Source organism: Vulpes lagopus, chromosome 7 (assembly GCF_018345385.1).
Source record: "Vulpes lagopus strain Blue_001 chromosome 7, ASM1834538v1, whole genome shotgun sequence".
Taxonomy (NCBI): Eukaryota; Metazoa; Chordata; class Mammalia; order Carnivora; family Canidae; genus Vulpes; species Vulpes lagopus.
In genome coordinates this window covers 108,141,497-108,166,408 of record NC_054830.1, presented here as the reverse complement: position 1 = coordinate 108,166,408, position 24,912 = coordinate 108,141,497, and the positions used below count along the sequence as shown (strand labels likewise).

The window sequence follows — 24,912 nt, the reverse complement described above, 5'->3', positions numbered from 1 at the left end:
AGTCTGTTCTCTGTGATACAAGTACAGCACATCTGATTTTTGTTGTGTTACCATTTGTTGAAATGACTTTTTCTATCCCCTACTGTTAGTCTATGTGTGTCTTTATGTTCCAAATGAGTCTCTTGTAGGCAGCATATTGTTGGATTTGTTTTTTTTATCCATTTAGCTTTTCTATGTCTTCTATTGGAAAATTCAATACATTTGCATTTAAAGTAATTATTGATATACCAGGACTTACTAATGCCATTTTGTTAAATATTTCCTAGTTGTGGGATCCCTGGGTGGCTCAGAGGTTTAGCGCCTTTGGCCTAGGGCATAATCCTGGAGACCCAGGATCGAGTCCCACATCAGGCTCCCTGCATGGAGCCTGCTTCTCCCTCTGCCTGTGTCTCTGCCTCTCTCTCTCTCTCTCTCTCTCTCTCACTGTCTCTCATGAATAAATAAATAAAATCTTAAAAAAATATTTCCTAGTTGTTTCATAGATCAATTTACTTTTTATCCTTTTGTCTTTTGGTGTCTTTTGTTATCAATATATTTTGATTTCTTTATCAAGTTATTTTGTGTTATTGCTACAGGACTTTCCCTTGTAGCTACTGTGAAGCTTTTATAAAATATCTTAAAATTATAACACCCTATTTTAAGCTAATAACAACTTTAGTAGAATTCTTAAACTTTATAATTTTACTTCTCTCTCTCACACATTTTACATTATTGTTAGAATTTACATATTTTTTATATTGTATAACTAATAGGTTATCATAGTTACAGTTATTTTTACTCAGTTTATTTTTTAAAACTTTCACTTCCGGTTAGCTAACATACAGTGTAATATTAGTTTAAGGTATATAATACAGAGATTCAACATTTCTGTACATCACCTGGTGCTCATTATAACCAGTGCATTTCTTAATCTCCATCACCTATTTCACCCATTGCCCCACCCTTCTACCCTCTGGTAACCATCAGTTAATTCTCTGTAGTTAAGAGTCTGTTTCTTGGAGTGCCTGGGTGGTTCAGTAGGTTAAGCGTCTACCTTTGGCTCATGTCATGATCTCAGAGTCCAGGGATCAAGCCCTGAGTCAGGCTCCCTGCTTTGCAGAGTCTGCTTCTCTCTCTTTCCCTCTGTTTCTCCCCACATCCCCACTTGTGCTCACTCTCTAATAAATAAATTAAAAATCTTAAAAAAAAGAAGTTATTTAAAAAAAGAATCTGTTTCTTGGTTTGCCTCTTCCCCCCCCTTTGATCATTTATTTTGTTTCTTAAATTCCACATATAAGTGAAATCATATTGTATTTGCCTTTCTCTGATTGACTTATTTCACTTAGGATAATATTCTCTAGCTCCATGTATTGCAAATGGTAAGATTTCATTATTTTTTATGGCTGAATAATGCTCCATTGTATACACACACACACACGCACACCACATCTTCTTTATCCATTTCCAGTTAATGAACACTTGGGCTGTTTCCACAACTTAGGTATTGTTGATAATGCTGCTATATGAATATCAATGGATGGATCATCTAAACAGAAAATAAACAAGGACATGATGACTTTGGGTGACACACTGGACCCGATGGATTTAACAGATATATTAAAAACATTCTATTCTTAAACAGCAGAACACATTTTCTTTTCAAGTGCATTTGGAACATTCTCCAGGATAGATCACATATTAGTATACAAAACAGGTCTCAACAAATACAAGAAGATTGAAGTCATACCATTAGCCTTTTCTGACCATAATACTATGAACTAGAAGTCAACCACAAGAAAAAATCTGGAAAGAGCACAAACACATGGAGGTTAAACAACATGCTAGTAAACAATAAATGGGTAAATCAGAATATCAAAGAAGAAATAAAAAATAAAGTGAAAACACTATGTCCCAAATTTGGAATGCAGCTAAAGCTTAGTCTTAAGAGGGAATTATAGAGTAATACAGGTCTACCTCAAGAAGCAAGAAAAATCTCAAATAGACAACCTAACCTTACACCTAAAGGAGCTAGAAAAGGAGCAACAAATGAAACCTAAAGCTAGCAGAAGGAAAGAAATGATAAAGACAATAGCAGAAATATATGATATAGAAACTAGAAGTAACCAATAGAAGAGATCAATGAAATCAGAGGCTGGTTCTTTGAAAAAATTAATAAAATTGATAAACCTCTGGCCAGATTGATCAAAAAGAACAGAAAAAGGACCTGAAGAGATAAAATTACAAATGAGAGAGGAGAACTATCCATCAACACCACAGAAATACAAAGAATTATAAAAGAATACTGTTAAAAACTATATGGCAACAAATTGGACAACTGAGAAGAAATAGGTAAATTCCTAGAAACATACAAACTATCAAAACTGAATCAAGATGAAGTAGAAAACTCAGACCAGTAGTCAGCAAAGAAACTGAATCAGTAATAAAAAAAAAAGCTCCTAAGAAACAAAAGTGCAGGACCTATATAGGCTTCACAGGTGAATTCTACCAAACATTAAAGAAGAATTACTACCCTATTCTTTTGAAACTATTCCAAAAAATACAAAAGGGAGGAAAACTTCTGAATTCATTCTATGAGGCCAGCATTACTTTGATATCAAAACGAGATGAAGATTCTACCAAAAAAGAGAACTGTTGACCAATATTCTTGGTCATGGGTGCAAAAAGTTTCAATAAAATATTAGCAAATCTAATCCAACCATACATTAAAAAAGCCATTTACTACTTTGTTCATTTTTTAAATTTATAAACTGGAATTGCAAGTGAATTATGCATCACCATTACCAAATTACAGAATCTAACAACTATATTTACCATTGCCAGTGAGTTTTACATGGTCTTTTTATGGTTTTATGATGTTAATTAGAATTTGTTTTGCTTCCACACAAAGAACTTCCTTTGGTGTTTCCTGAAAGGCAGGTCTACTAGTGATAAATCCCTCACGTGTTGTTTTTTCAGGAATGTCTGTATCCCTCTTTCATATTTGAAGGACAGCTTCACTGGGTCTAGAATTTTGACTTTGCTATTTTTTAAAAAATTTTTTGAATATGTCATCTTATTCCCTTCTGGCTGAAATGTTTCTGTTGAAAAATCACCAAAAGTCTAACAGTGTTCCCTTGCATGCCACTTCTCTCTTTTTTCTTCTAAGTTTAACTTTCTTTCTTTGTCTTTGACTTTGGGAAGTTTAATGTGTCTTAGTATATAGAACCTTCTTCAGGTTTAACTTTAGGGGTTTTCTGAGCCTCATGGATCTGGATGTCTATTTCTCTTTCTCAGGTTTGGGAAGTTTTCAGCCATTATTGGTTTGAATATACTTCACATCCCTTTCTCTTCTCCTAGTGTGATTTCCATAATACAAATATTGTTTCCTTTCATTGTGTCCTATAATTCCCATAGGCTCTCCTGATTCTTTCAAATTATTCTTCTTTTATTTTGCTCCTCTGACAGAATAAGTTTTAATGTCGTATCTTGCAGGTCATTGATTCTTCTACATGTTCAAGTCTGGTTTTGAAACTATCTATTGACTTCACTTCAGTTATTGAATTTTTCAACTCTAGGATATCTGTTTTATGGGGTTTTTGTTGTGTGTTTGGAGTGGTTTCTATTGCTTCATCAGACTTCTCATTTTGTTCATGTGTTGTTTTTCTAATTTCATTTAGTTGTATTTCTGTATGTTCTTATAGTTCATTAAACTTCTTTAAGGAGATTATTCTGAATTCTTTGTCTGATAGTGTGTAGATTTCCATTTCTTTAAGATCAGATATTAGAGCTCTGTTAGTTTCTTTTTTTTTTTTAAAGATTTTATTTATTTATTCATGAGAGACAGAGAGAGAGAGAGAGAGAGAGAGAGGCAAAGACACAGGCAGAGGGAGAAGCAGGCTCTATGCAAGAAGCCCAATGTGGGACTTGATCCCAGGACTCTAGGATCACGCCCCGGGCCAAAGGCAGGTTCTAAACCACTGAGCCACCCAGGGATCCCATCTGTTAGTTTCCTTTGAAGGTTCCCATTTACCTGTGTTTTTTTTTTCTAGCACTTGTAGTTTATTCTTTTTTTTTTTTATGGCTTTTTTGTTTTGTTTTGTTTAGGTGTTCCTTAATTCATTAAACTGGTATCTGCGTATTTGAGTTATTTGATTTTTTTCCTCCAGCCTTTACATGTTTGCATTGATAGAGATGGTTCTTCACCAGTTAGGTCATTTAAGTGTCTGCTGATAATGTTCTTGGGCAGGTGGAGTTGCTCTTACTGCCATTTTAGAGGAAGGGCAGCTGTTTCAGCTCTGAGGACAGAGATGGTGGGGAGGGTGTGGCACTGGGTAGGACTGTTGGATTGATTATCTACCCATGTAAGGCAGTAGGATGGCATTTGCAGTTGCCTGGATTCTTTGTTCAAGTTGACCAGGTGGTTGGGACTGAGTACTATACTTAGTAGTATTTGGAGCTAGGAATTAGCTTCTTTGTTTTTCCAGGGCAGCAGGTTGGGACCCAGGGCCTACATGGCTTATTATTGGGGATCTGAATTAGGAGAGAGTGTGCACTGAATTTTCTGGTCAGGTGAGACCCCTGGTCTTCTCCTGCAGATGGGAAAAGCCATGGGTTGGACTCTCTGTTCAAGTGTCACTGTGAACAGGGCTGTTGGACAGGCTACACAGCTTCCTATGTGCTCTGGTTAGGTTCTCTGGTTGGGCAGGCTGAGGGCTGTGTTGAGCAATGAGTAGGGCTATGAATTGGACTCCCTGTCCTGGCACAGTGGGAGAAGCAACTGTGAAGCCAGGAAAGCTCTTTGTTTTCTTAACTGAAACTCACCCACACCCCAAGTTTTTTAATGTACAGTTACATTGACTTTGTGAATTCTGTGCAGCCTGCCCTCCGCATGGCTCTACTCCTTTTAGGCAGCACAGCTTCTAGGTGTTCTCATTAATCTTTCTGGTCAGATGGGACTGGAGACCACAGCAGGTAGGGCTATGTTCCAGCTCCCTTGCCTGGCCAGGAAGGAGATGAGGGTCACTCTAGGCAACTCTCAGTTTCCCAAACAGGCTCTCTAGTTGGAAGGGACTGGGAGCTATCCTCATTTCTTCTTATTGTCGAGCAATATTCCATTATATGCATGTGCCAGTTTGTCTATCCATTTGCCTATTGAAAGACATTTTGGCTGCTTCCAGGTTGGGGTGATTATAAGTAAAGCTATCATATAAATGGGTGTGCGGATTTTGTGTGAATGTAAATTTCTGATCAGTTTGGTAAGTACCTAGACGTCTGATTGCTGAATTGTATGGTAAAACTATGGTTAGCTTTGTAAGAAACTGCCAAACTGACCTGTAAAAAAAGTACTGTACCATTTTCATTTCTCACTAGTCATTCTATGTTCTTAGTAGCGATTGATATTGTCAGCTTTATTTTTATTTGTGTCACCCTAACAGGTATGTTGTGGTATCTCAATATTGTTCTACTTTGCAGTTTCCTAATGATAATATGATGTCAAACATCTTTTCTTATTCTTACTTGTCATCTGTTTATCTTTAGTGAGGCTTTTGTTCTAATATTTTCCTACTCTTTGATTTTTTTCTTACTGTTGAGGTTTTTTTTTTAAGATCTTATTTATTCATGATAGACACACACACACACACAGAGAAAAAGAGAGAGAGAGAGAGAGAGAGAGAGAGAGAAAGAGAGGCAGAGACACAGGCAGAGGGAGAAGCAGCTCCATGCTGGGAGCCCAACGTGGGACTTGATCCCGGGACTCCAGGATCACGCCCTGAGCCAAAAGCAGGCGTTGAACCACTGAGCCACCCAGGGATCCCTCTTACTGTTGAGTTTTAAGAGTCTTTTGTATGTTTGGGTTACAAGTCCTATATCAGATAGATGTTTTGGAAAATATTTTCTCCCAATTTGTGGCTACTCTTTTGGTTCTCTTAACAGTGCTTGATGTCAGCTATAAGAAAGGATTTTCTTTTCTTTCTTTCCTTTTATTATTATTATTATTTTTTTTACAGAAGGAGAGAATCTTAAGCAGACTCCATGCCAGCATGGAGCCCAACGTGGGGCTCAATCTCACAACCTTGAGATCATGACTTTAGCTGAAATCAAGAGTCAAATGCTTAATTGACTGAGCTACCCAGGCACCCAAGAAAGGATTTTATTTTCTGATGAGAGTTAATATTGTTAAGATAATATTTTTTTAATTCATCAAACATTTTCAGTTATTTCTTTGAACATTCCTATATATTTTAATACCTTAGTGTGCTAAATCCAACATCTCAAGTCAGTTTTTAGTGATAGCCTCTTTCTTGAAAATAGGTCACACATTTTCATTTTTATTTTCTGTTTCTGTCTCTGTTTCTTTCACTTTCTGTCTCTCCAGTAACTTTTGATTTTGTGCTGGATGTTGGTAAGAATACATTTAAGAAATTGTTGAGTCTATCATCTTCCTCAGAAGAGTATTAATTTTTATTGTCTTAGCAATTCACTTACTGGTTGATTGTTTTCAACCTATGTAGACTTGGTTTTATGCTTTATTTAGAGTAGATCAGTGAAAAACCTGAGGTGTTCCCTAAACTGCTCAAACTTGGTGGGACTCAGCCTCCAAATTTCTCTCCCCTTATAGATCTTATCAGTGTTGGCATTAGGCTTTTTAGGATAGGTGTAGAGTATGCCTTATTTTAGGATGCAGTCTTTACTCCTTTGACTTAGCTTTTCTGGTCTCTCAGCTCTACATCTGGGATGTCAATGAGATACTAATGAGTTTTACCCTCTCGGGCTAGATTTGACATCCCACATTCCATAGCATTGCTTGACTGCTGTTTTCTTTGTTCTGATCTCAACTATGAAGCAGCCAGTAGATCTAACATTGTCTACTGTGTATAATCACAGCCCAGTTTCTAGCCAAAGCCTTGTGGGAAACTCCCAAGTAGGCTGTGGAGGATACTTTTGCCCAAGTCCCATGTAGTTGGGACACCACTCTTCAGATGTTAGTTACTCCAGGTGCCCAAACTGTGATCTCATTTTCCTTGGCACCATGGGAATGCCTTGCTGGGTGCAGTTTCTGGCTCACTGTGCACTGGTCAAGAACTTGTTCCTCAGCAGCTGATGGGGGGTGCAGAGCAGGGCATTGTAGGCCTCACTTCAGACATCTCCTTTTCATAGGCATCATGCATTTTCACTGCTTGCTGGCCAAGGTTGAAAAACAATTGCCTCAATATTTTTTTCAAGTTTTATATTTGTTTCCAGTGGGAAGGCCCCTGAAATCTAGGGCCAATAACTCTTTTATAGCTAGAAAAAGAAGTCGCAATACAACAGTATTTTAAAATTTTTCTTGTCTTTCAAAGACCCTCTTAAATACTACTTCTTTCTTGAAGTATCTCATAATAATGCCAGGGAGAATGACTCTTTCTCCTTTTCATGTCCATTGTGTTTTGCACTTTCTGATCACTATGAAGCATGAAAGAAGTAGCTACTCTGAGATCTGCTTATTTGAGGAATGCCATCATTGTATTACAGCTAATGACTGGACTATAGGATCACAGGACTGGGGAGGGTCTGTCAGAGTTTCTGATTCTATTCAAGATCAGTGACCAGTAGGATGCATTCCCACATGCTGCACGTTTTTCTCCCCCACTAGAAGGTAGCTCCTCATCAGGAAGGATTGTATGGTGTTTGTTTGTTTGTTTTTTTTTTTTTTGGTATTTTCTTTATTGGAGTTCAATTTGCCAACATATAGTGTAACACCAAGTACTCATCCCGTCAAGTGCCCCCCCTCAGTGCCTGTCACCCAGTCACCCCAACCCCCCACCCACTTCCCCTTCCACCACCCCTTGTTCATTTCCCAGAGTTAGGAGTCTCTCATGTTCTGTCACCCTCTGATATTCCCCACTATTTTTCTCTCCTTTCCCCTATAATCCCTTCACTACATTTTATATTCCCTGAATGAATAAAACCATATAATGCTTGTCATTCTCCGATTGACTTACTTCACTCAGCATAATACCCTCCAGTTCTATCCATGTTGAGGCAAATGGTAGGTATTCTTGTTTCTAAGGGCTAAGTAATATTCCATTGTATGCATAGACCACATCTTCTTTATCTATTCATCTTTCGATGGACACTGAGGCTCCTTCCACAGTTTGGCAATTGTGGACATTGCTGCTATAAACATTGGGGTGCGGTGTCTCGGTCTTTCACTGCATCTGTATCTTTGGGGTAAATCCCCAGCAGTGCAATTGCTGGGTTGTAGGGTAGTTCTATTTTTAACTCTTTGAGAAACCTCCACACAGAGTTCCAGAGTGACTGAATAAGTTCACATTCCCACCAACAGTGCAAGAGGGCTCCCTTTTCTCCACATCCTCTCCAACATTTGTTGTTTCCTGTCTTGTTAATTCTCACTGGTGTGAGGGGGTATCTCATTGTGATTTTGATTTGTATTTCCCTGATGGCAAGGGATGCGGAGCATTTTCTCATGTATTTGTTGGCCATGTCTATGTCTTCTTTGGTGAAATTTCTGTTCATGTCTTCTGCCCATTTCATGTTTGGATTTTTTTCTTGGGTGTTGAGTTTAATAAGTTATTTATAAATCTTGGATACTAGACTTTTATCTGCTATGTCATTTGAAAATATCTTCTCCCATTCTGGTTGCCCCTTAGTTTTGTTGACTGTTTCTTTTGCTGTGCAGAAGCTTTTTATCCTGATTAAGTCCCAGTAGTTCATTTTACTTTTGTTTCCTTTGCCTTCAAAGATGTATCTTGCAAGAAATTACTGTGGCCAAAAAGGATCTTGCCTGTGTTCTCCTCCAGGATTTTGATGGATTCTTGTCTCACGTTTAGATGTTTCATCCATATTGAGTGTATATTTGTGCATGGTGTAAGAGACTGGTCTAGTTTCATTCTTCTGCATGTGGCTGTCCAGTTTCCCCAGCACCATTTATTGAAGAGACTGTCCTTTTTCCAGTGAATAGTCTTTCCTTCTTTGTCGAAAATCAGTTGACTGTAGAGTTGAGGGCGATTTCTGGGTTCTCTATTCTGTTCCATTGATCTATGTGTCTGTTTTTGGGCCAGTACCACACTGTCTTGATGATTACATCTTTGTAGGACAGCTTGAAATTTGGCACTGTGATGCCCCTGGCTCTGGTTTTCTTTTTCAAAATTCCCCTGGCTATTTGGGGTCTTTTCTGATTCCACACAAATCTTAAGATTATTTGTTCCAACTCTCTGAAGAAAGCCCATGGTATTTTGATAGGGATTGCACTGAACGTGTAAATTGCAGTATAGACATTTTCATAATATTAATTCTTCCAACCCATGAGCATGGAATATTTTTCCATCTCTTTGTGTCTTCCTCAATTTCTTTCAGAAGTGTTCTGTAGTTTTTAGGGTATAGATCCTTTACCTCTATGGCTAGTTTTATTCTTAAGTATCTTAGGATAATGGGTGCAATTGTAAATGGTATTGATTCCTTAATTTCTCTTTCTTCAGTCTCATTGTTAGTGTATAAATGCCATTGATTTCTGGGCATTGATTTTGTACCCTGCCACACTGCCAAATTTCTATATGAGTTCTAGCAATCTTGGGGTGGAGTCCTTTGGGTTTTCTACGTACAGTATCATGTCATCTGCGAAGAGGGAGAGTTTGACTTCTTCTTTGCCAATTTGAATGCCTTTTATTTCTTTTTGTTGTCTGATTGCTGAGGCTAGGACTTCTAGTACTATGTTGAATAGCAGTGGTGAGATGTTAGGGGAAAGGCTCCCAGTGTTTCCCCATTGAGAATGATATTTGCTGTGGGCTTTTCGTAGATGTTTTTTAAGATGCTGAGGAATGTTTGCTCTTTTCCTACACTCTGAAGAGTTTTTATCACAAGTGGATGCTGTATTTTCTCAAATGCTTTCTTTGCGTCTATTGAGAGGATCATATGGTGCTTGTTTTTTTCTCTTGTTCATGTGATCTATCACATTGATTGTTTTACGAGCATTGAACCAGTCTTGCATCCTGGGGATAAATTCCACTTGGTCATGGAGAATATTCTTCTTAATGTACTGTTGGATCCTATTGGCTAGTACGTTGTTGACAGTTTTTGCATCTGTGTTTATCAGGTATATTGGTCTATAATTCTCCTTTTTGGTGAGGTCTTTGTCTGGTTTTGGAATTAAGGTGACGCTGGCCTCAAAATGAGTTTTGACGTATTCTGTCCCTTTCTATCTTTGGAACAGTGTTAGTAGAATAGGTATGGTTTCTTCTTTAAACGTTTAATAGAATTCTCCTGGGAAGCCATCTGGCCTTGAACTTTGTGTCTTAGAGGTTTTGGATGACTGCTTCAGTTTCCTCCCTGGTTATTGGTCTGTTCAGGTTTTCTATTTCTTCCTGTTCCAGTTTTGGTAGTTTGTGGTTTTCCAGAAATGCATCCATTTCTTCTGGATTGCCTAATTTATTGGTGTAGAGCTGCTCATAATATGTTTTTAAAAATCTTTTGTATTTTCTTGATATTGGTTGTGATCTCTCCTCTTCATTCATGATTTTATTATTTTGAGTCTTTTCTTTTTTGTTTTTAATAAGGCTGGCTAATGGATCATCTATCTTATTAATTCTTTCAACGAACCAACTCCTGGTTTTGTTGATCTGTGCTACAGTTCTTCTGGTCTCTATTTCATTGAGTTCTGATCGAATCTTTATTAACTCTCTTCTTCTGCTTGGTGTAGGTTTTATTTGCTGTTCTTTCTCCAGTCCCTTTAGGTGCAAAGTTAGCTTTTGTATTTGAGTTTTTTCCATTTTTTTTGACAGATGGTTGTATTGTGATGTTTTTCCCTCTTAGGACTGCTTTTGCTGTATCCTAAAGATTTTGAACAGTTGAATCTTCATTCTCATTAGTTTCCATGAATATTTTAATTCTTCTCAAATTTCCTGGTTGACCCATTCATCTTTTAGCAGGATGCTCTTTAACCTCCACGTGTTTGAATTTCTTCCAAATTTCTTATTATGATTGAGTTCTAGTTTCAAAGCATTTTGGTCTGACTATATGCAGGGGACAATCCCAATCTTTTGGTATTGGTTGAGACCTGATTTGTGACCCAGAATGTGGTCTATTCTGGAGAAAGTTCCAGTGCACTTGAGAAGAATGTGTATTCAGTAGCATTCAGATGGAAAGTTCTGCATATATCTGTGAAATCTATCTGGTCCAGTGTATTATTTAAAGGTTTTGTTTCTTTGGAGATGTTGTGCTTTGAATATCTGTCATTTGCAGAAAGTTCCATGTTGAATTCTCCTACTATTAGTATATTATTATCCAAGTATGTCTTTACTTTGGTTATTAATTGACATACTTGGTAGCTCCCAGAATAGGGGCATAAATATTCATGATTGTTAGGTCCTCTTGTTGGATAAACCCTTTAAGTATGATATAGTGTCCCTCTTCATCTCTTACTACAGTCTTTGGGATAAACTTTAATTTATCTGATGTGAGGATTGCTACCCCAGCTTCTTTGAGGACCATTTGAATGGTAAATGGTTCTCCAACCTTTTATTTTCAGGCTGAAGGTGTCCTTAGGTCTAAAATGAGTCTCTTGGGATCCCTGGGTGGCGCTGCGGTTTGGCGCCTGCCTTTGGCCCAGGGCGCGATCCTGGAGACCCGGGATCGAATCCCACGTCGGGCTCCCGGTGCATGGAGCCTGCTTCTCCCTCTGCCTGTGTCTCTGCCTCTCTCTCTCTGTCTCTCTCTGACTATCATGAGTAAATAAATAAAATTTTATAAAAAAATAAAATAAAATAAAATAAAATGAGTCTCTTGTAGACAGCAAATAGATGGGTCTTGCATTTTTATCCAGTCTGAAACCCTGCGTCTTTAGATGGGATCATTTAGCCCATTCATGTTCGGAGTTACTATTGAAAGATATGAATTGAATGTCATCGTAATACCTCTTCAGTCCCTTTTTTTGTGTATTATTTCTTTTGTCTTCCTCTTTCTTTTACATGGTCCCTCCTTAATATCTCTTGCAGAGCTGGTTTGGTGGTCACATATTCTTTCAGTTTCTGCCTATCTTGGAAGCTCTTTATCTCTCCTTCTATTCTGAATGAGAGCTGGATAAAGTATTCTTGGCTGTATGTTCTTCCCGTTAGGATCCTAAATATATCCTGCCAGCCCTTTCTGGCCTGCCAGGTCTCTGTGGAGAGGTCTGCTGTTAATCTAATATTTCTCCCCATATAAGTTAGGTATCTCTTGTCTCTTGCTGCCTTAAGGATTTTCTCTTTATCTTTGGAATTTGCAAGTTTCACTATTAAATGTCAAGGTGTTGAACGGTTTTTATTGAATTAGCAGGGAACCTCTCTATCTCCTGGAACTCAATGCCTGTCTTCCTCCCCCAAATAGGGAAGTTCTCAGCTATGATTTGTTCAAATATGTTTTTTTGTCCTCTGTTTCTCTGTACTCTCTGGACTCTACCCAATTACACATAGATTTTTCAATATGTTTCAATATACATAGATTTTCAAATATGTTTTTTGGTCCTCTGTTTCTCTGTACTCTCTGTACTCTAACCAATTATACGTACATTTTTCCTTCTGAGGCTATTCTTTATTCTTTATTTCCCTTAACCTTTCCTCATGGTCTTTTAGTTGCTTTTCTCTTTTTTCCTCAGCTTCCTTCCTTGCCATCAACCTGTGTTCTATGTCACTCAGTCTTTCTTCTACCTCATTAAACCTCATCGTTTGGACCTCCAGTTTGGATTTTATCTCATTTAATTGATTTTTAAATTCAGCCTGATTAGATCTAAATTCTGCAGTCATGAAGTCTCACAATTTCCTTATGCTTTTTTCCAGAGCCACCAGTAGCTTTTAATTGTGCTTCTGAATTGGCTTTCTGACAGCAAATTATAATCCAAATTCTGTAACTCTGTGGCAGAGAGTATCTGATTCTTTCTTTTGTGGTGAGTTCTTTCTTCTAGTCATTTTGCTAAGTGCAGAGTGTCTGTATAAGGGGATGAGTTAAGAATATCAACCACTACCTGAGTAAATATCACCCTAGATGATGCCTCCAAGGTCAGAGATCAGAAATTGAAAACAAAGATCAGAATGAAATAAAACAAAAGGACCACTAAAGTGTATGTATACAATGGAATATTACTCAGCCATTAGAAATGACAAATACCCACCATTTGCTTCGACGTGGATGGAACTGGAGGGTTTTATGCTGAGTGAAATAAGTCAATTGGAGAAGGACAAACATTATATGGTCTCATTCATTTGGGGAATATAAAAAATAGTGAAAGGGAATAAAGGGGAAAGGAGAAAAAATGAGTGGGAAATATCAGAAAGGAGACAGAACATGAGAGACTCCTAACTCTGGGAAGCGAACAAGGGGTGGTGGAAGGTGAGGTGGGTGGGGGGTGGGGATGACTGGGTGACGGGCACTGAGGGGGGCACTTGAGGGGATGAGCACTGGGTGTTATTCTGTATGTTGGCAAATTGAACACCAACAAAAAATAAATTTATAAAAAAGTGAAAAAAATTTAAAACAAAGTAGTAAAAAATAAAAGGCCAAGAATCTCAAAGAAGAGAAAAAAAAAAAGAGAAAAAAGAAAAAAAAAGAAGAAAAAAAAGGGAGGGGACTGGGAGATGGTGGTGGTAATGAAGTTGTAGTGGAGGTAGAATGTAGTCTACCTGAAGGGTCCTAGAGGGTGATTTTCTTGGTTCTGAGTATATTAGGTTTGTATGTTAGAAGATGCTCAGTCCCAAATTTATATAAACCAGAAATACTATTAGAAGTCCCCACCATTGACCACCAAAACATAAATGAGATAAAAGAGGGGGGCAGAATGGGAAGAAGGAATCTCACAGAAGGAACAGGCACGGTATACCACTTCATTTCTAGATGCATGCAGGTCATGTTTTAGAAGGCATTAACTTCTGCCATTGTAGAACAAAATGAGGCAGAGAAAAAAACAAACAAACAAACAAACAAAAAACCATATCTTGTATATCTCCGAAAATTAAGTTGAGTATTTTGAAGGGAATCTAGAAGTGGAAAATATATCTGGGGCCTGTAATTGTAGAATATGAAAGTCAAAAAGGAAGAATCTTAAAAATGAAGAGGGTGTAAAATATTGTAGTTAAGATGGAAAAAGAAAAAAAATTGGAAATTTACAGTCTGATATAAAAACGAGTTGTACTGGAAAAAGGAAGAAAAAAATATAGTAGGGGAACTCTGTAGTTCTATATACTGTAAAACCCTCTGACTTCCCCTGGAGCTTCACAGCGCTGCATGGTCAAGAACTTGCCCTTCCCCTGTGCTTCCAGCTGGTCTTCTGGGGGAGGGGCCTGCTGTGCTGGTTCTCAGGTGTGTGCACCTGGGGAGATGCTCCGCCCCCTGCCGGGTGCCGGGCTCAGTGGGAGCTGTTGACCCCGTGAGGCCCCTGTCCCCTGGCGGCCCCGCCCCTCCCAGGCACAGGGTGACACCAGGGGCACAACCCCACTGGCAGCGGCCAGGTCCCCAGCCCTGGCGTCAGCTCCCGCAGTACCGACCGCAGCTCCCCGTCCGCACTGGCCTGGATGCTCCGGGGATGGGGGGCGCTGACCCGCACAGCTCGGGGGCTCCCGGCGGCGGTGGCACGAGCGTCCCCGCTGTCCTGGGCCCTCCCCGCCCCCCTGTCCCGGGGGGAGCGCAGAATCCTGGGCTCCGGGGCCTACGCTGCTGGGGTCGCTCCCGGGGCCGCGGCTCCCGAAGGCAGCAGGGCGCAGCCCCCTCCGCCCGGAGCCCGCGCCTGACCGACCGGCTGCTCCCCGTCCGCACTGGCCTGGATGCTCCGGGGACGGGGGGCGCTGACCCTCACAGCTCGGGGGTGCCCGGCGGCGGTGGCAGGAGCGTCCCCGCTGTCCTGGGCCCTCCCCGCCCCCCTGTCCCGGGGGGAGCGCAGGATCCTGGGCTCCGGGGCCTGCGCTGCTGGGGTGGCTCCCGGGGCCGCGGCTCCCGAAGGCAGCAGGGCGCAGCCCCCTCCCCCGGAGCCCCCGCCTGACCCACCGGCTGCTCCCCGAGGCCCCGCCGGGCGCTCCAGCCCTTTACCGCGCTCGGCCCGCGGGGTGTGGGGCGCCCTCCCCCGGGCGCACGTCCTCTGTCAGCGACCCCGGGGGGCTGGAGGCCCCACGGCCCCTCCTGCGGCTCTGCCCGGGCTCCCTGCTCAGCGCCTTTCCCTCCGGGAAGAATCCGGGGCGGATTCCACGTTCCCGCTTCTCCGGGGCGGGGCCTCCCTGTGCGGAGGCTTTCGCCGCGGCCTCGGCCCGGCTCCTCGGGGCCTCCCCCACTGGATTCTTTTTTATTTCATTTTTCCACACCTCCCTACCTTGCTAGAAGCGAAAACCCTTCCCTCTGTAGCGTTCCAGCTGTTCTCTCTAAGTCTCAGGTCGGATTCACAGGTGTTCAGGATGGTTTGGAAGTTATCTAGGTGAGTTGGTGGGGCCAGGTGAGGTGAGGACCCCAGTCCTCTGCCTTTCTTGCCCCGCCCTCTGTATTGTATGTTTTTAATATTTGTTTCCCTTCATTATGTTGAGCATAGTGCCTGACTCACTGTTGTTGTTGATGACAGTGATACATATCTGCCAGGAGCTAGACAAGACATTTTATGTAATGAACAATCATCTAAATGTCATTTACCATGTGCCAACAATCACTCCGAGCCCTTAAAAATATTACTTTACATACATCAAGTATCTCATTTAAGCCACACAATAACTTTATGTAGAGCTCTATAACTGTCTCCATTTTATAGGTGAGAAAATTGAGTAACTTTTCCAAGTGCTCATATATCTAATAGGTAGCCAGGTGGAGCCAGTAGGTAATCAGGGGATATTTTTGAATTACATAAAATTTCCATCTTCTGTTTGGTGATACTCCACTGCACCTTAATGGGGAATGATATTTTATCAACATCCATAGTGTGTACTTATCCTGCAGTGATTTGTCTCATCCTTCCAGCTGGCTGCATACCTATATCTGAGCCAAGGCAGTAGTGTCAGCAGTGAAAATTTATGGAAAAGGAAGTCCTGTTGGGATTAGGGGCCTTCCTTCCACAATATTCCATTTGATGGATGCAGAGCTGCCAGAGCGAGTTAGGGCTATGTGGCTGGATCCAAAACAATAATGGCCCAATTCTTACTGTTTGCAATCACTGCTTCCAAATTATATTTTGAGCAAAACAGCAGACTGTTGAAATGACCAGGAGGAATGTTATGCTTCCCCAGAAAGATGAATCAGGTAGTGAGTAGGTACAATAGTCCCACTATATCTGTGATTTTTGCTTTCTGCATTTCCAGTTCCCTCTGGCCATTCTAGAAGCAGTCTGGAAGCAGATGGCCCTTGTTCTAATGTATCATCAGATGGTCAGCAGTAGCTCAAAGGTACATCACAGTGCCTATGTTATTTCTCTCATTTCTTTTCATCACATAGGCATTTTATCATCTCCTATCATAAAGGAACTAGGGTGAACACAGAACAATAAGATATTTTAAGAGAGAGATCACATTCACATAACTTCTATCATAATATATTGTTATAATAGTTATATTATGAGTTACTGGTTTTTGTCCCTTACTGTACCTAATTTATAACTATAATTTTATCAGAGGTATGTTATGTATGTACAGGAAAAAACATAGGCTGTGTACGGTTTGTGTATATGTATAGCCATGGTTTCAGGCATCTACTTGGGTCCTTGCAGGTAAGGGACAGACTACTGTATTACTCACGTTAATTCAGGTTTTATGGGGTTGTAAGATTCAATAAGACAGGTTAGCCTGATGTATCAAGAAAATCTCAGCACAGTATTTCCCAAAGAGCTTCATCTTCTTCCTGCCAGCGTGGATAAGGAGAGGGAGAAAATTCCCCTGGTCAAAACAGATGCTGCTGGGCTCCAAATTGAAGCAATCTAAGAACACAGGAACATCTTTCCTGTGGTGTAAACCCTTCCCATTCCCCCAGTAGTCAGAAGATCTTACCTTTTCATTATCCTGCAACTTGTTATTTCTTCTAAATCCTGAAGGATTTTTAGGGGAAACTTAACTCATTTTCAGAGCTACTGTAAATAATTGCATTTGCCTTTTGCATGTACTGATTTTTAATGAGATTAGCCTTTCCCTAGTCCTTGTACTGCATGTGTGTGCATGTGCACAGGTTGGTGGTTATATCCTAGTGCTAGCACTGATTTTGAAAGCAGTTCAAGAGCACATACTCTCCTGATCCAAAGATTGGTATTGGTCTCAGGATGAAGAAATTTCTTATAGGACACAATTTAGGGAACCAGTGAAATGCTTAGTGAACTGAATTGAACTGTGACTTGTATTGTTAAGGAACCAGGGGAGGTGGTATAAGGAGGTGGTAATGAGTACTATACTATGGAGTGAGATAAGTAAATAAACATATGACATTTCTTGAGTGCTTGCCACATGCTAAGCAGTTCCCTACTTTTTTTTTTTTCAAATTATCTCATCCAGTTTTCATAGTAACCCTGTAGGACTACAATTATCATCCCTATTACACATGCTGAGCTGATATTTAAATGTTTATTTACTCAATGTCACAGGGCTTATAAGAGGCACAACCAGAACTGGAATCCAGGCCTGTCTAACCCTAAAAGACTTACTAACTTGCTGACTGTGTTAACAGACTACCTTTCAGACACAAGGGCTTCTACATTAGCTGCAAGGTCCAGGGCAATATTGAGAGTTCCACAGTGTTCAACCTCAACAGCCACCCTCATGTTGATCCTGCTTCTGTGTTTTTAAAATTTTTCTTGATTATTTCATATGCCAAGTAACTTGACACTTCATTTGTAAATTCTTTTTTTTTTTTTTTTATGATAGTCACAGAGAGAGAGAGAGAGAGAGAGGCAGAGACACAGGCAGAGGGAGAAGCAGGCTCCATACACCGGGAGCCTGATGTGGGATTCGATCCCGGGTCTCCAGGATCGCGCCCTGGGCCAAAGGCAGGCGCCAAACCGCTGTGCCACCCAGGGATCCCCATTTGTAAATTCTGAAATAAAGTTGGCCATCAACAAAATGGAACAGCTCACACTGGGATTTTAAAAAATTATTAACCATTAGGCATTTCTTGTGAACCTATTGGAGTAATATTTTGATTGAACCTAAATACTTACTAAAATATCTGGCAGTACAAATTTATCCCAGGATCAAGTTTGAGAATCATTTATTTAAATTAAAAAAAATCACAGCTTTTTTTGTTTTTCTTTCTTTCTTTCTTTTTTTTCCCCATAGGAAGATAAAACATTTTCTCTACACCTACTTCTTGAATTCAGGATGAGTTACTCTTCCATGAATAATATAAATAATTATTATCCTCCAGGCTCATATTATGACTAACAAAATGATGCAAGTAGGGAATGAAGTATCTCAGCATCTTGAGAACAAAGCACTAGATTAAAATATAATTTTTATATTGTTCTTCCTTTTAAAAAATACTAGATTGGCTTTTTAGACTGACAGTTGCCAGGTTATGATACAAAATGTGCTCTAATTCCTGTCTGAAGTTGGGCCATTTAACAGGAGGACAAGTGAATGCAGAGTTGGGAACTTGAGTACTAATTCCAGAGGTGCCAGCTACTAGCTGTTTGACTAAAGGAAGCTGTGCATCCTCTCAGGGTCATGATGACTGTTCGTGGAATGAGAAGACTACAGGCACTGCATTATTTCATTTAATACTCACAAGAGTTTTGAAAGGTTATGTTTGCCCCAATTTATAAAAGAAAGAAGCTTGTAGAGTTCACATACTTTTTTCAGAGTTGTGTTGTAATTTGACACCTTCAAGGCAAAGTTGATGTACACAGGTCCAGAGGTCTAGCCTTGTCCTAGATGCACACGAATAATAATCTATCACAATTCAGTTGATTCTGGTCTTTCACACAGTCCTTGAGGTGTGAATTGCATGGGGGTAGATTTCAAATGAAGCTTCTTGGAGGAACCGCCTATGCAAGATGACTGCAAATGCTGTTTGGCATCATTTAAATTAGATTGGGAATGTGCTGAACAGAGGACTGACTAAAATGTTAAGGCACTGTGTTTGGGCTGTATTCGAGGACAGCTGAAATAAAAAGTGTAAAGCCAGCTGCAGAGGAAGAAGACATCAGATTGGCTGCATCAGCTGATGGCAGCTCTCCCTGGTCTCAGCTCTGCTTGGCAGCTCTCCTGTCCCACTGGGCAGCTGCAGTGAGGAAAGCTTCAATGGGCAGCCTCAGGAGAGAAAGAGCCTGCTGGGTGGCATGTTATTACTGTCAGATGGGAATCATTCCTCCAACCAGAATGAATATTTTTCTACTGATGTCATCTTTTAGCAATTAATTGTAATTGTGAATATTATTGAGATATGTGTGCTTTGTCACTCTGAACATTTGCAGACCAAGACACAGCTACCCATTTTTAATGAGTTCAGTCTGCAATGTCTATGAAGATTCAGCTCAAGAAGAAAAATGTAGAATTTTTTATCTTTCCCTGTTGGTTATAGTTTTATCTTGATCAATTCATTTGCTCATTCATTCAACAAACACTTTCTGAACGCCCACTATGTGTATTGTTTTGTATGCTTGGAATAAGCATTTGTGAACAAGACAGGCAAAGATCCTTGTTATCAGAGAAATTAAATTCTATTAGTTTACATTAGTAAGTGGAAAGGGCACCAGCTTTGGAGTCAACCATTTCTGCGTTCTGAAGTTAGTCCCACCATTTCTGAGCCATGTGACCTTACCTGCCTAAGCCTTGCTTTTCTCATGGGTAAAATGTAGACTATAATTCTAGCTCATAGAAATCATGAAAGGCTCAAAATGAATAGTAGATAAAGCCATGCTTGGTCCCTGGGAAGTCCTCAATAAATGCTACCTCCTACTTTACCCTGACTGACTTCCTTCACAACACATGACCTTACTTTTTACTCTGCACCAGGCAGTTCCACACCCAGGAATTTGTTCTGTGCTCAAAGCACAAAATTTATTCATCCTTTTCCCAGAGTTGGATTTTCAGCTACAACTGGCTAGAAACTAGCAGAAAGAAGGGTGAGCGGATGAATGTTAGCATTCCTGCAAAATTCATCTCTTGACTCCCAACCCCCAATGTGATGGTGTTAGGTGGCAGAACCTTTGAGAAGTAATTAAGGTAGGAAGGAATCATTGAAATCATGAGGTGAAACTTTTGAGAAGAATTAAGGTAGGAAGAAATCCCTCTCATGGGATCAGTGTTCTTATGGAGCAGGAAGACACTAGCACTTTCTCACTTTCATGCAATGAGGAAAGAGCATGTGAGCATACAGTGAGAAGGTGACTGTCTACAAGCTAGGAAGAGGGTCCTTACTAACAACAGAACCTGCTGCTGCTTTGATCTTGGATTTCTCAGCATTCAGACTGTGAGAAGGAAGTGTTTGTTGTTTAAGCCATCCAGTCTATGGTACTTTTTTAATAGCAGGCAGAGCAGACTAAGAGGTAAACTTGATGCCACCTGGTGAGGTAAGATGACCATTGGTGCTGATCCATCCATTTCATTGGTTTGAGGACTCCCTGATAGTCACTTGGCATCTTAACAGGAGTTTTCACAGCCATGTCTCTCCTTCACAGGCACATTACAAAGGTGGGACTTCAAATCTGGCCCACCACAACAGGTGCTCCTAGAACAGGCCATATAAAACAGTCTTCCCTCCTGCAGAGCTCTGAATTATAGTCAAACCTTCTTTATTTTTTAATTTTTTTTGGGGGGGTGGGGAGGAGAGGGTGTGGGAAAAGAGAGAGGGAGAGACTCCCAAGCAGGCTCCATGCGTAGCATAGAGCCTGATGTGGGGCTTGATCTCACAACCCTGAGATCATGACCTTAGCTGAAATCAAGAGTCGGACACTTAACTGACTGAGCCACTCAAGTGCCCCTAACCTTCTCTTTTTGATTAAATTGTGGTTAATTATTATATTTTCCATTGGCACCAAAAATGCTGATTGACTTCAGAAATGCCATTTCTTAATACAAGTTAACGTTTTTGCCTCTTGTATCTTTTTGACACTGGGTTTTTCTTTGAATTTCTATCTAATCTTGGGGTGCCTGGGTGGCTCAGTTGGTTAAGCATCTGCTTCCACTCAGATCATAATTCCAGGATCCTGGGATGGAGCCCCATATTGGGCTCCCTGCTGGAGCCCTGCAACCTGCTTCTCCTTCTCCCCCTAGTTGTGCTCTCTCTCTCTCTCTCTCTCTCTGTCAAATAAATAAAATAAATAAAATCTTTAAAAAATGAATTTCTGTCTAATCTAAACGGAAATTAATAATAGCTAAGAAATTTACTAATGACCTTTGATACAGCTTAATCAATGGAGGTATCAATTTCAGTTTTCACTAGATAGTTTTCAGGTGAAAGGTTGAGAGAGGAAAATCTTTTAATTGTGCTATATTTTTAATATTATATTGCTTCAAATGTAGTAGGTAATACATATTCATGATAAAAAGTATAGAGAATAAACAAAAATAAGGAAATAATATTCTTTGTAATCCCAAGATCCTCTGATAAGTTTCATAGTCATTTTGATAGTTATTAAAGACTGGTAATATACTTTTATATTTGTCAACCTAGTTCATCAACCTAGGTAATCAATTTTTATATTACATCATTTTTTCTCTGTGGCTCAATTTATTTTATTCCAATTACATAACACCATCTTAATAACTTCATAGTGCTCCATTATATGCAGTACTATAACTTAATAAATCTCAATTTAAAATTTTTAAAATAAATTCCCTGCATTATACCTTTCATCTTTATGACTTATTCATTCCATAACCAGAAGCACGTGACCTACACCACCCTCCCATTCTTTACATCTTTACATTTATATGAGAATCTATGTAGCCAAATATTTTATCTCTTTCATGCTGATTTCTTTAGGCTGAATTTCTAAAGGCAAAAAGGTGGATCCCCACATACAACCAGATTCCCATTAATTCATGTATTTATTTAGCAATTATTTTTAAACACCTCTTACTTTCATACAGTAATAGACCTGGAGAATAAAATCATGTGAATGAGGTACAGAGTCCCCATCCTCACAAAGCTTATCATCTCATGAAGTTGTCCAGTTTATCTTTCTGCAAGCCAAATATAGGAGTGTCTTTCATAAAATATGAATTGGCTTCTTCCAAAATGCCTTTAAAGTGTTTCATATACATTTGTTGAATTGTTGAATTGAAAAATAAAAACTTGTCCACTGTTCCAGAATTGTCCTATGTGAAGATGCATGACCGAATTGCATCAATGCGTTGGGATGGCTGGTCAGAAAATGATGACCTTTTAGTTCTTAGAAGTGAGCATAGACTCATTAAAATTGATAAACTAATGTTTTTATGTCTTGACTTGACATGTTTTATGCTTAAAACCTTATGTGTTCTTCATTTTAGCACCTCTGGGTCTGGGTGTTTGGTGCAACCAAGTCTTGGATGTTCTGTTTGAATGTCATGGTATTTGTGTCCAAACAAATTAGTGTCCAAAATGGCTCAAATGGAAACACCTTCCCACATGGGGCAGGGGACTGGATTAGATGGCTTTGAAATGCCTTCCAGACCTATTTTTGTCCCCTCCCGTTGTCATTTTAAAGAGAGAAAAGGGTCCTCAAAAAGCACAAAATCTGTTTGAGCTCAGATAAAAATTATTCTAAATCATTAACAAAGAAATACATCTATCTTTCCTCAACACAAAGAGATCCCAAAATGTCATACCCAAATCTGCAACATGGACAATCTGAACCATTGAAAATCATGCATTAGCTATGGTTATAAGATAGTCATCTCATCTCAACAGCTAAAAATACACTGGGACAGTCAGAAATATTGCCATTTTTTATATGCAGTGAAATAGCTTCATTTTTACTCCACAAAGAAAAAGGCTCCTTTGAACACTGAACAATATTAAATTTGCTCTTAACTCCCATTATGCCACATTCTGTCTTAAGGTCATTACTGCCAGTTCTTTGCTGGCCAGGGTGCCTCCACTGTACTAGGGTCCTCCCAGGGCCCTCCCACATTCCTCATTCTTGGTGAACTACAGCCCTTCTCACTCGGATCTATGTCCTTCATACTCTTTCAGTGTCTCCCACAGCTCTTAAACACCCCTTACTGCCCACCATGCTTATTTAATGGCTAGCTAAGCCAAAAGTGTGGGATTGAGTTAATGACAGCCTCTAGAAAGGTGACTTGTGCTGAGAGAATAGGGACTGACACATTTCTCCAACACTTTCAAGTAAGGCTTTGGGCAAAAGAAACTGATATTGGAAAGAAGAGGTGTGAAGTCAGTAACCTCAACATCAGAAGTGAAGATAGTGAGGTAGGGAGAAATGAGCCACCAAAGGATCATTTGATTTGGCAGAGTAACACAAGCTTATGTAACAATTACTATTATGTGTTTTCCTGCTTAGGAACATTATATTTTGGAGAACTCTAAACGACTATTTCCCTGAAATGCCCAAATCAATTTTAACTTAAATTGGAGCCATTTACTTTCAAAATACTCATGAGGCTATATTTTTCCATGAGTTTATCTAGAATTAGACCAGTCTGTTGCACACATCAGTGAGATTAAAAACCTCCTGGAGACCTTGCTGTAATGCAGAGTCCCAGGCCTTACTCTCCATTTGTCTTCATCTAGGAGGTCTGGGGTAGATCCAGATAGTCCTGATGCAGGTGCATCTAGAGATGACGTGCCTGGCGCCTAGCTTTGGATATATTATGGAGAAGTATGGACTCATGTTTGGTGAGGTGTGAGGGTTTGGAAATCATACCAAGATTTTTAGCATAGTAGACCGTAAGTTGTGTGATTTGGTGAGTCAAGTTCAGACAAAAGAAGGGAAATAAATATCCATGTTCCATGAGCTAATGGGGGAACACACCATCATGCAAGAAGGCATAGCTTTGGTTCTGAGCCAATTAAATATCTCAGACAATTAAAAGCCTGCAGGTCTCAAGTAGATTAGATAGCACAGGCCCAAGTGTAGGGAAGTGAGTTACAGGTATTGAAAACCCAGCATGAATGCTTGGTACCTCAAATTCTTATTACAAAAGTGAGTCTGAGGGCCAAAAGATAATATATGTAAATTAAAGAGTAAAAGAATTGCCTTATTTCTGGTCCCTCTTACCCTTTCTGATCCGTTAAAGGAGGGCTCTATCACCTATAGGCTAGAGTCCCTACTTTCCCAGTCTGGTACATCAATGCATTAATAATCAGCTCTGTCTACCTGACCAACCTACCGGCTCCAATTCCTCAGCACTCCCCATACACACCGTCATCTAGTCCCATCAACTGCTGGAAGTCCCTCAAATACACACCCCTAGAGAGCATGCCTTCCCCTCATCCACTATACTTCCACAGGAACTGTGCTCCAGAGCCATCATAATCACCTCTTATACCTCTGTTCTGGAGCTGCCTCCTCTTTGAACCATTTCCTGAACTTCTCAGCCATAGCAGTGGAGTATCTGGGTTTTTCTTAATGGCCCCACAGCAGTCTAAACCCACTCTATAATGGATTTTAGAGCAAATTATTACATTAACTTGATTTACTTGTCTGTTTCCCCTTATTAGACTTGCAACCTTTCCAGGCCACAGGACAACCACGTGTGTGATGGCATTACAGAGCCTGGATATGAGCAGATATTGAATGAATATTTTTAATGTGAAATACCAAGACCATTAGTTTCTTGGGCAAACTTAAGGACAGGGAACTAGCATTTTAAAGCTTGTCTCCTTTTATAATACTTCTGTCTGGAGCTAAGCAGGATTGTGTTGGGGATGTCCCTTTACATTACCACAGTAGTCTGTGGCTTTCTCAGCTTCAGGGTCTTTTGTTGGGGTGTATTTGAATGGGCCTCTAATCTCTGTGCCCAGCATCTGTTCACCAGTCACCATGTGCTCTCAGAGGCAGAGCCTTGAGAG

General features: G+C 40.0%; 1 protein-coding gene across 1 annotated transcript in view; it reads right to left on the bottom strand.

Moving 5' to 3' along the window:
- Window positions 1-17,716, bottom strand: part of TRPC7 (transient receptor potential cation channel subfamily C member 7) — a 243,724-nt gene extending 226,008 nt beyond the window's left edge. The window contains exon 1 of the mRNA XM_041762480.1: window positions 17,628-17,716. Within this exon, the coding sequence (XP_041618414.1) occupies window positions 17,628-17,716 (89 nt within the window). The remainder of the gene's footprint in view (window positions 1-17,627) is intronic.
- Window positions 17,717-24,912: the final 7,196 nt, after the last annotated feature.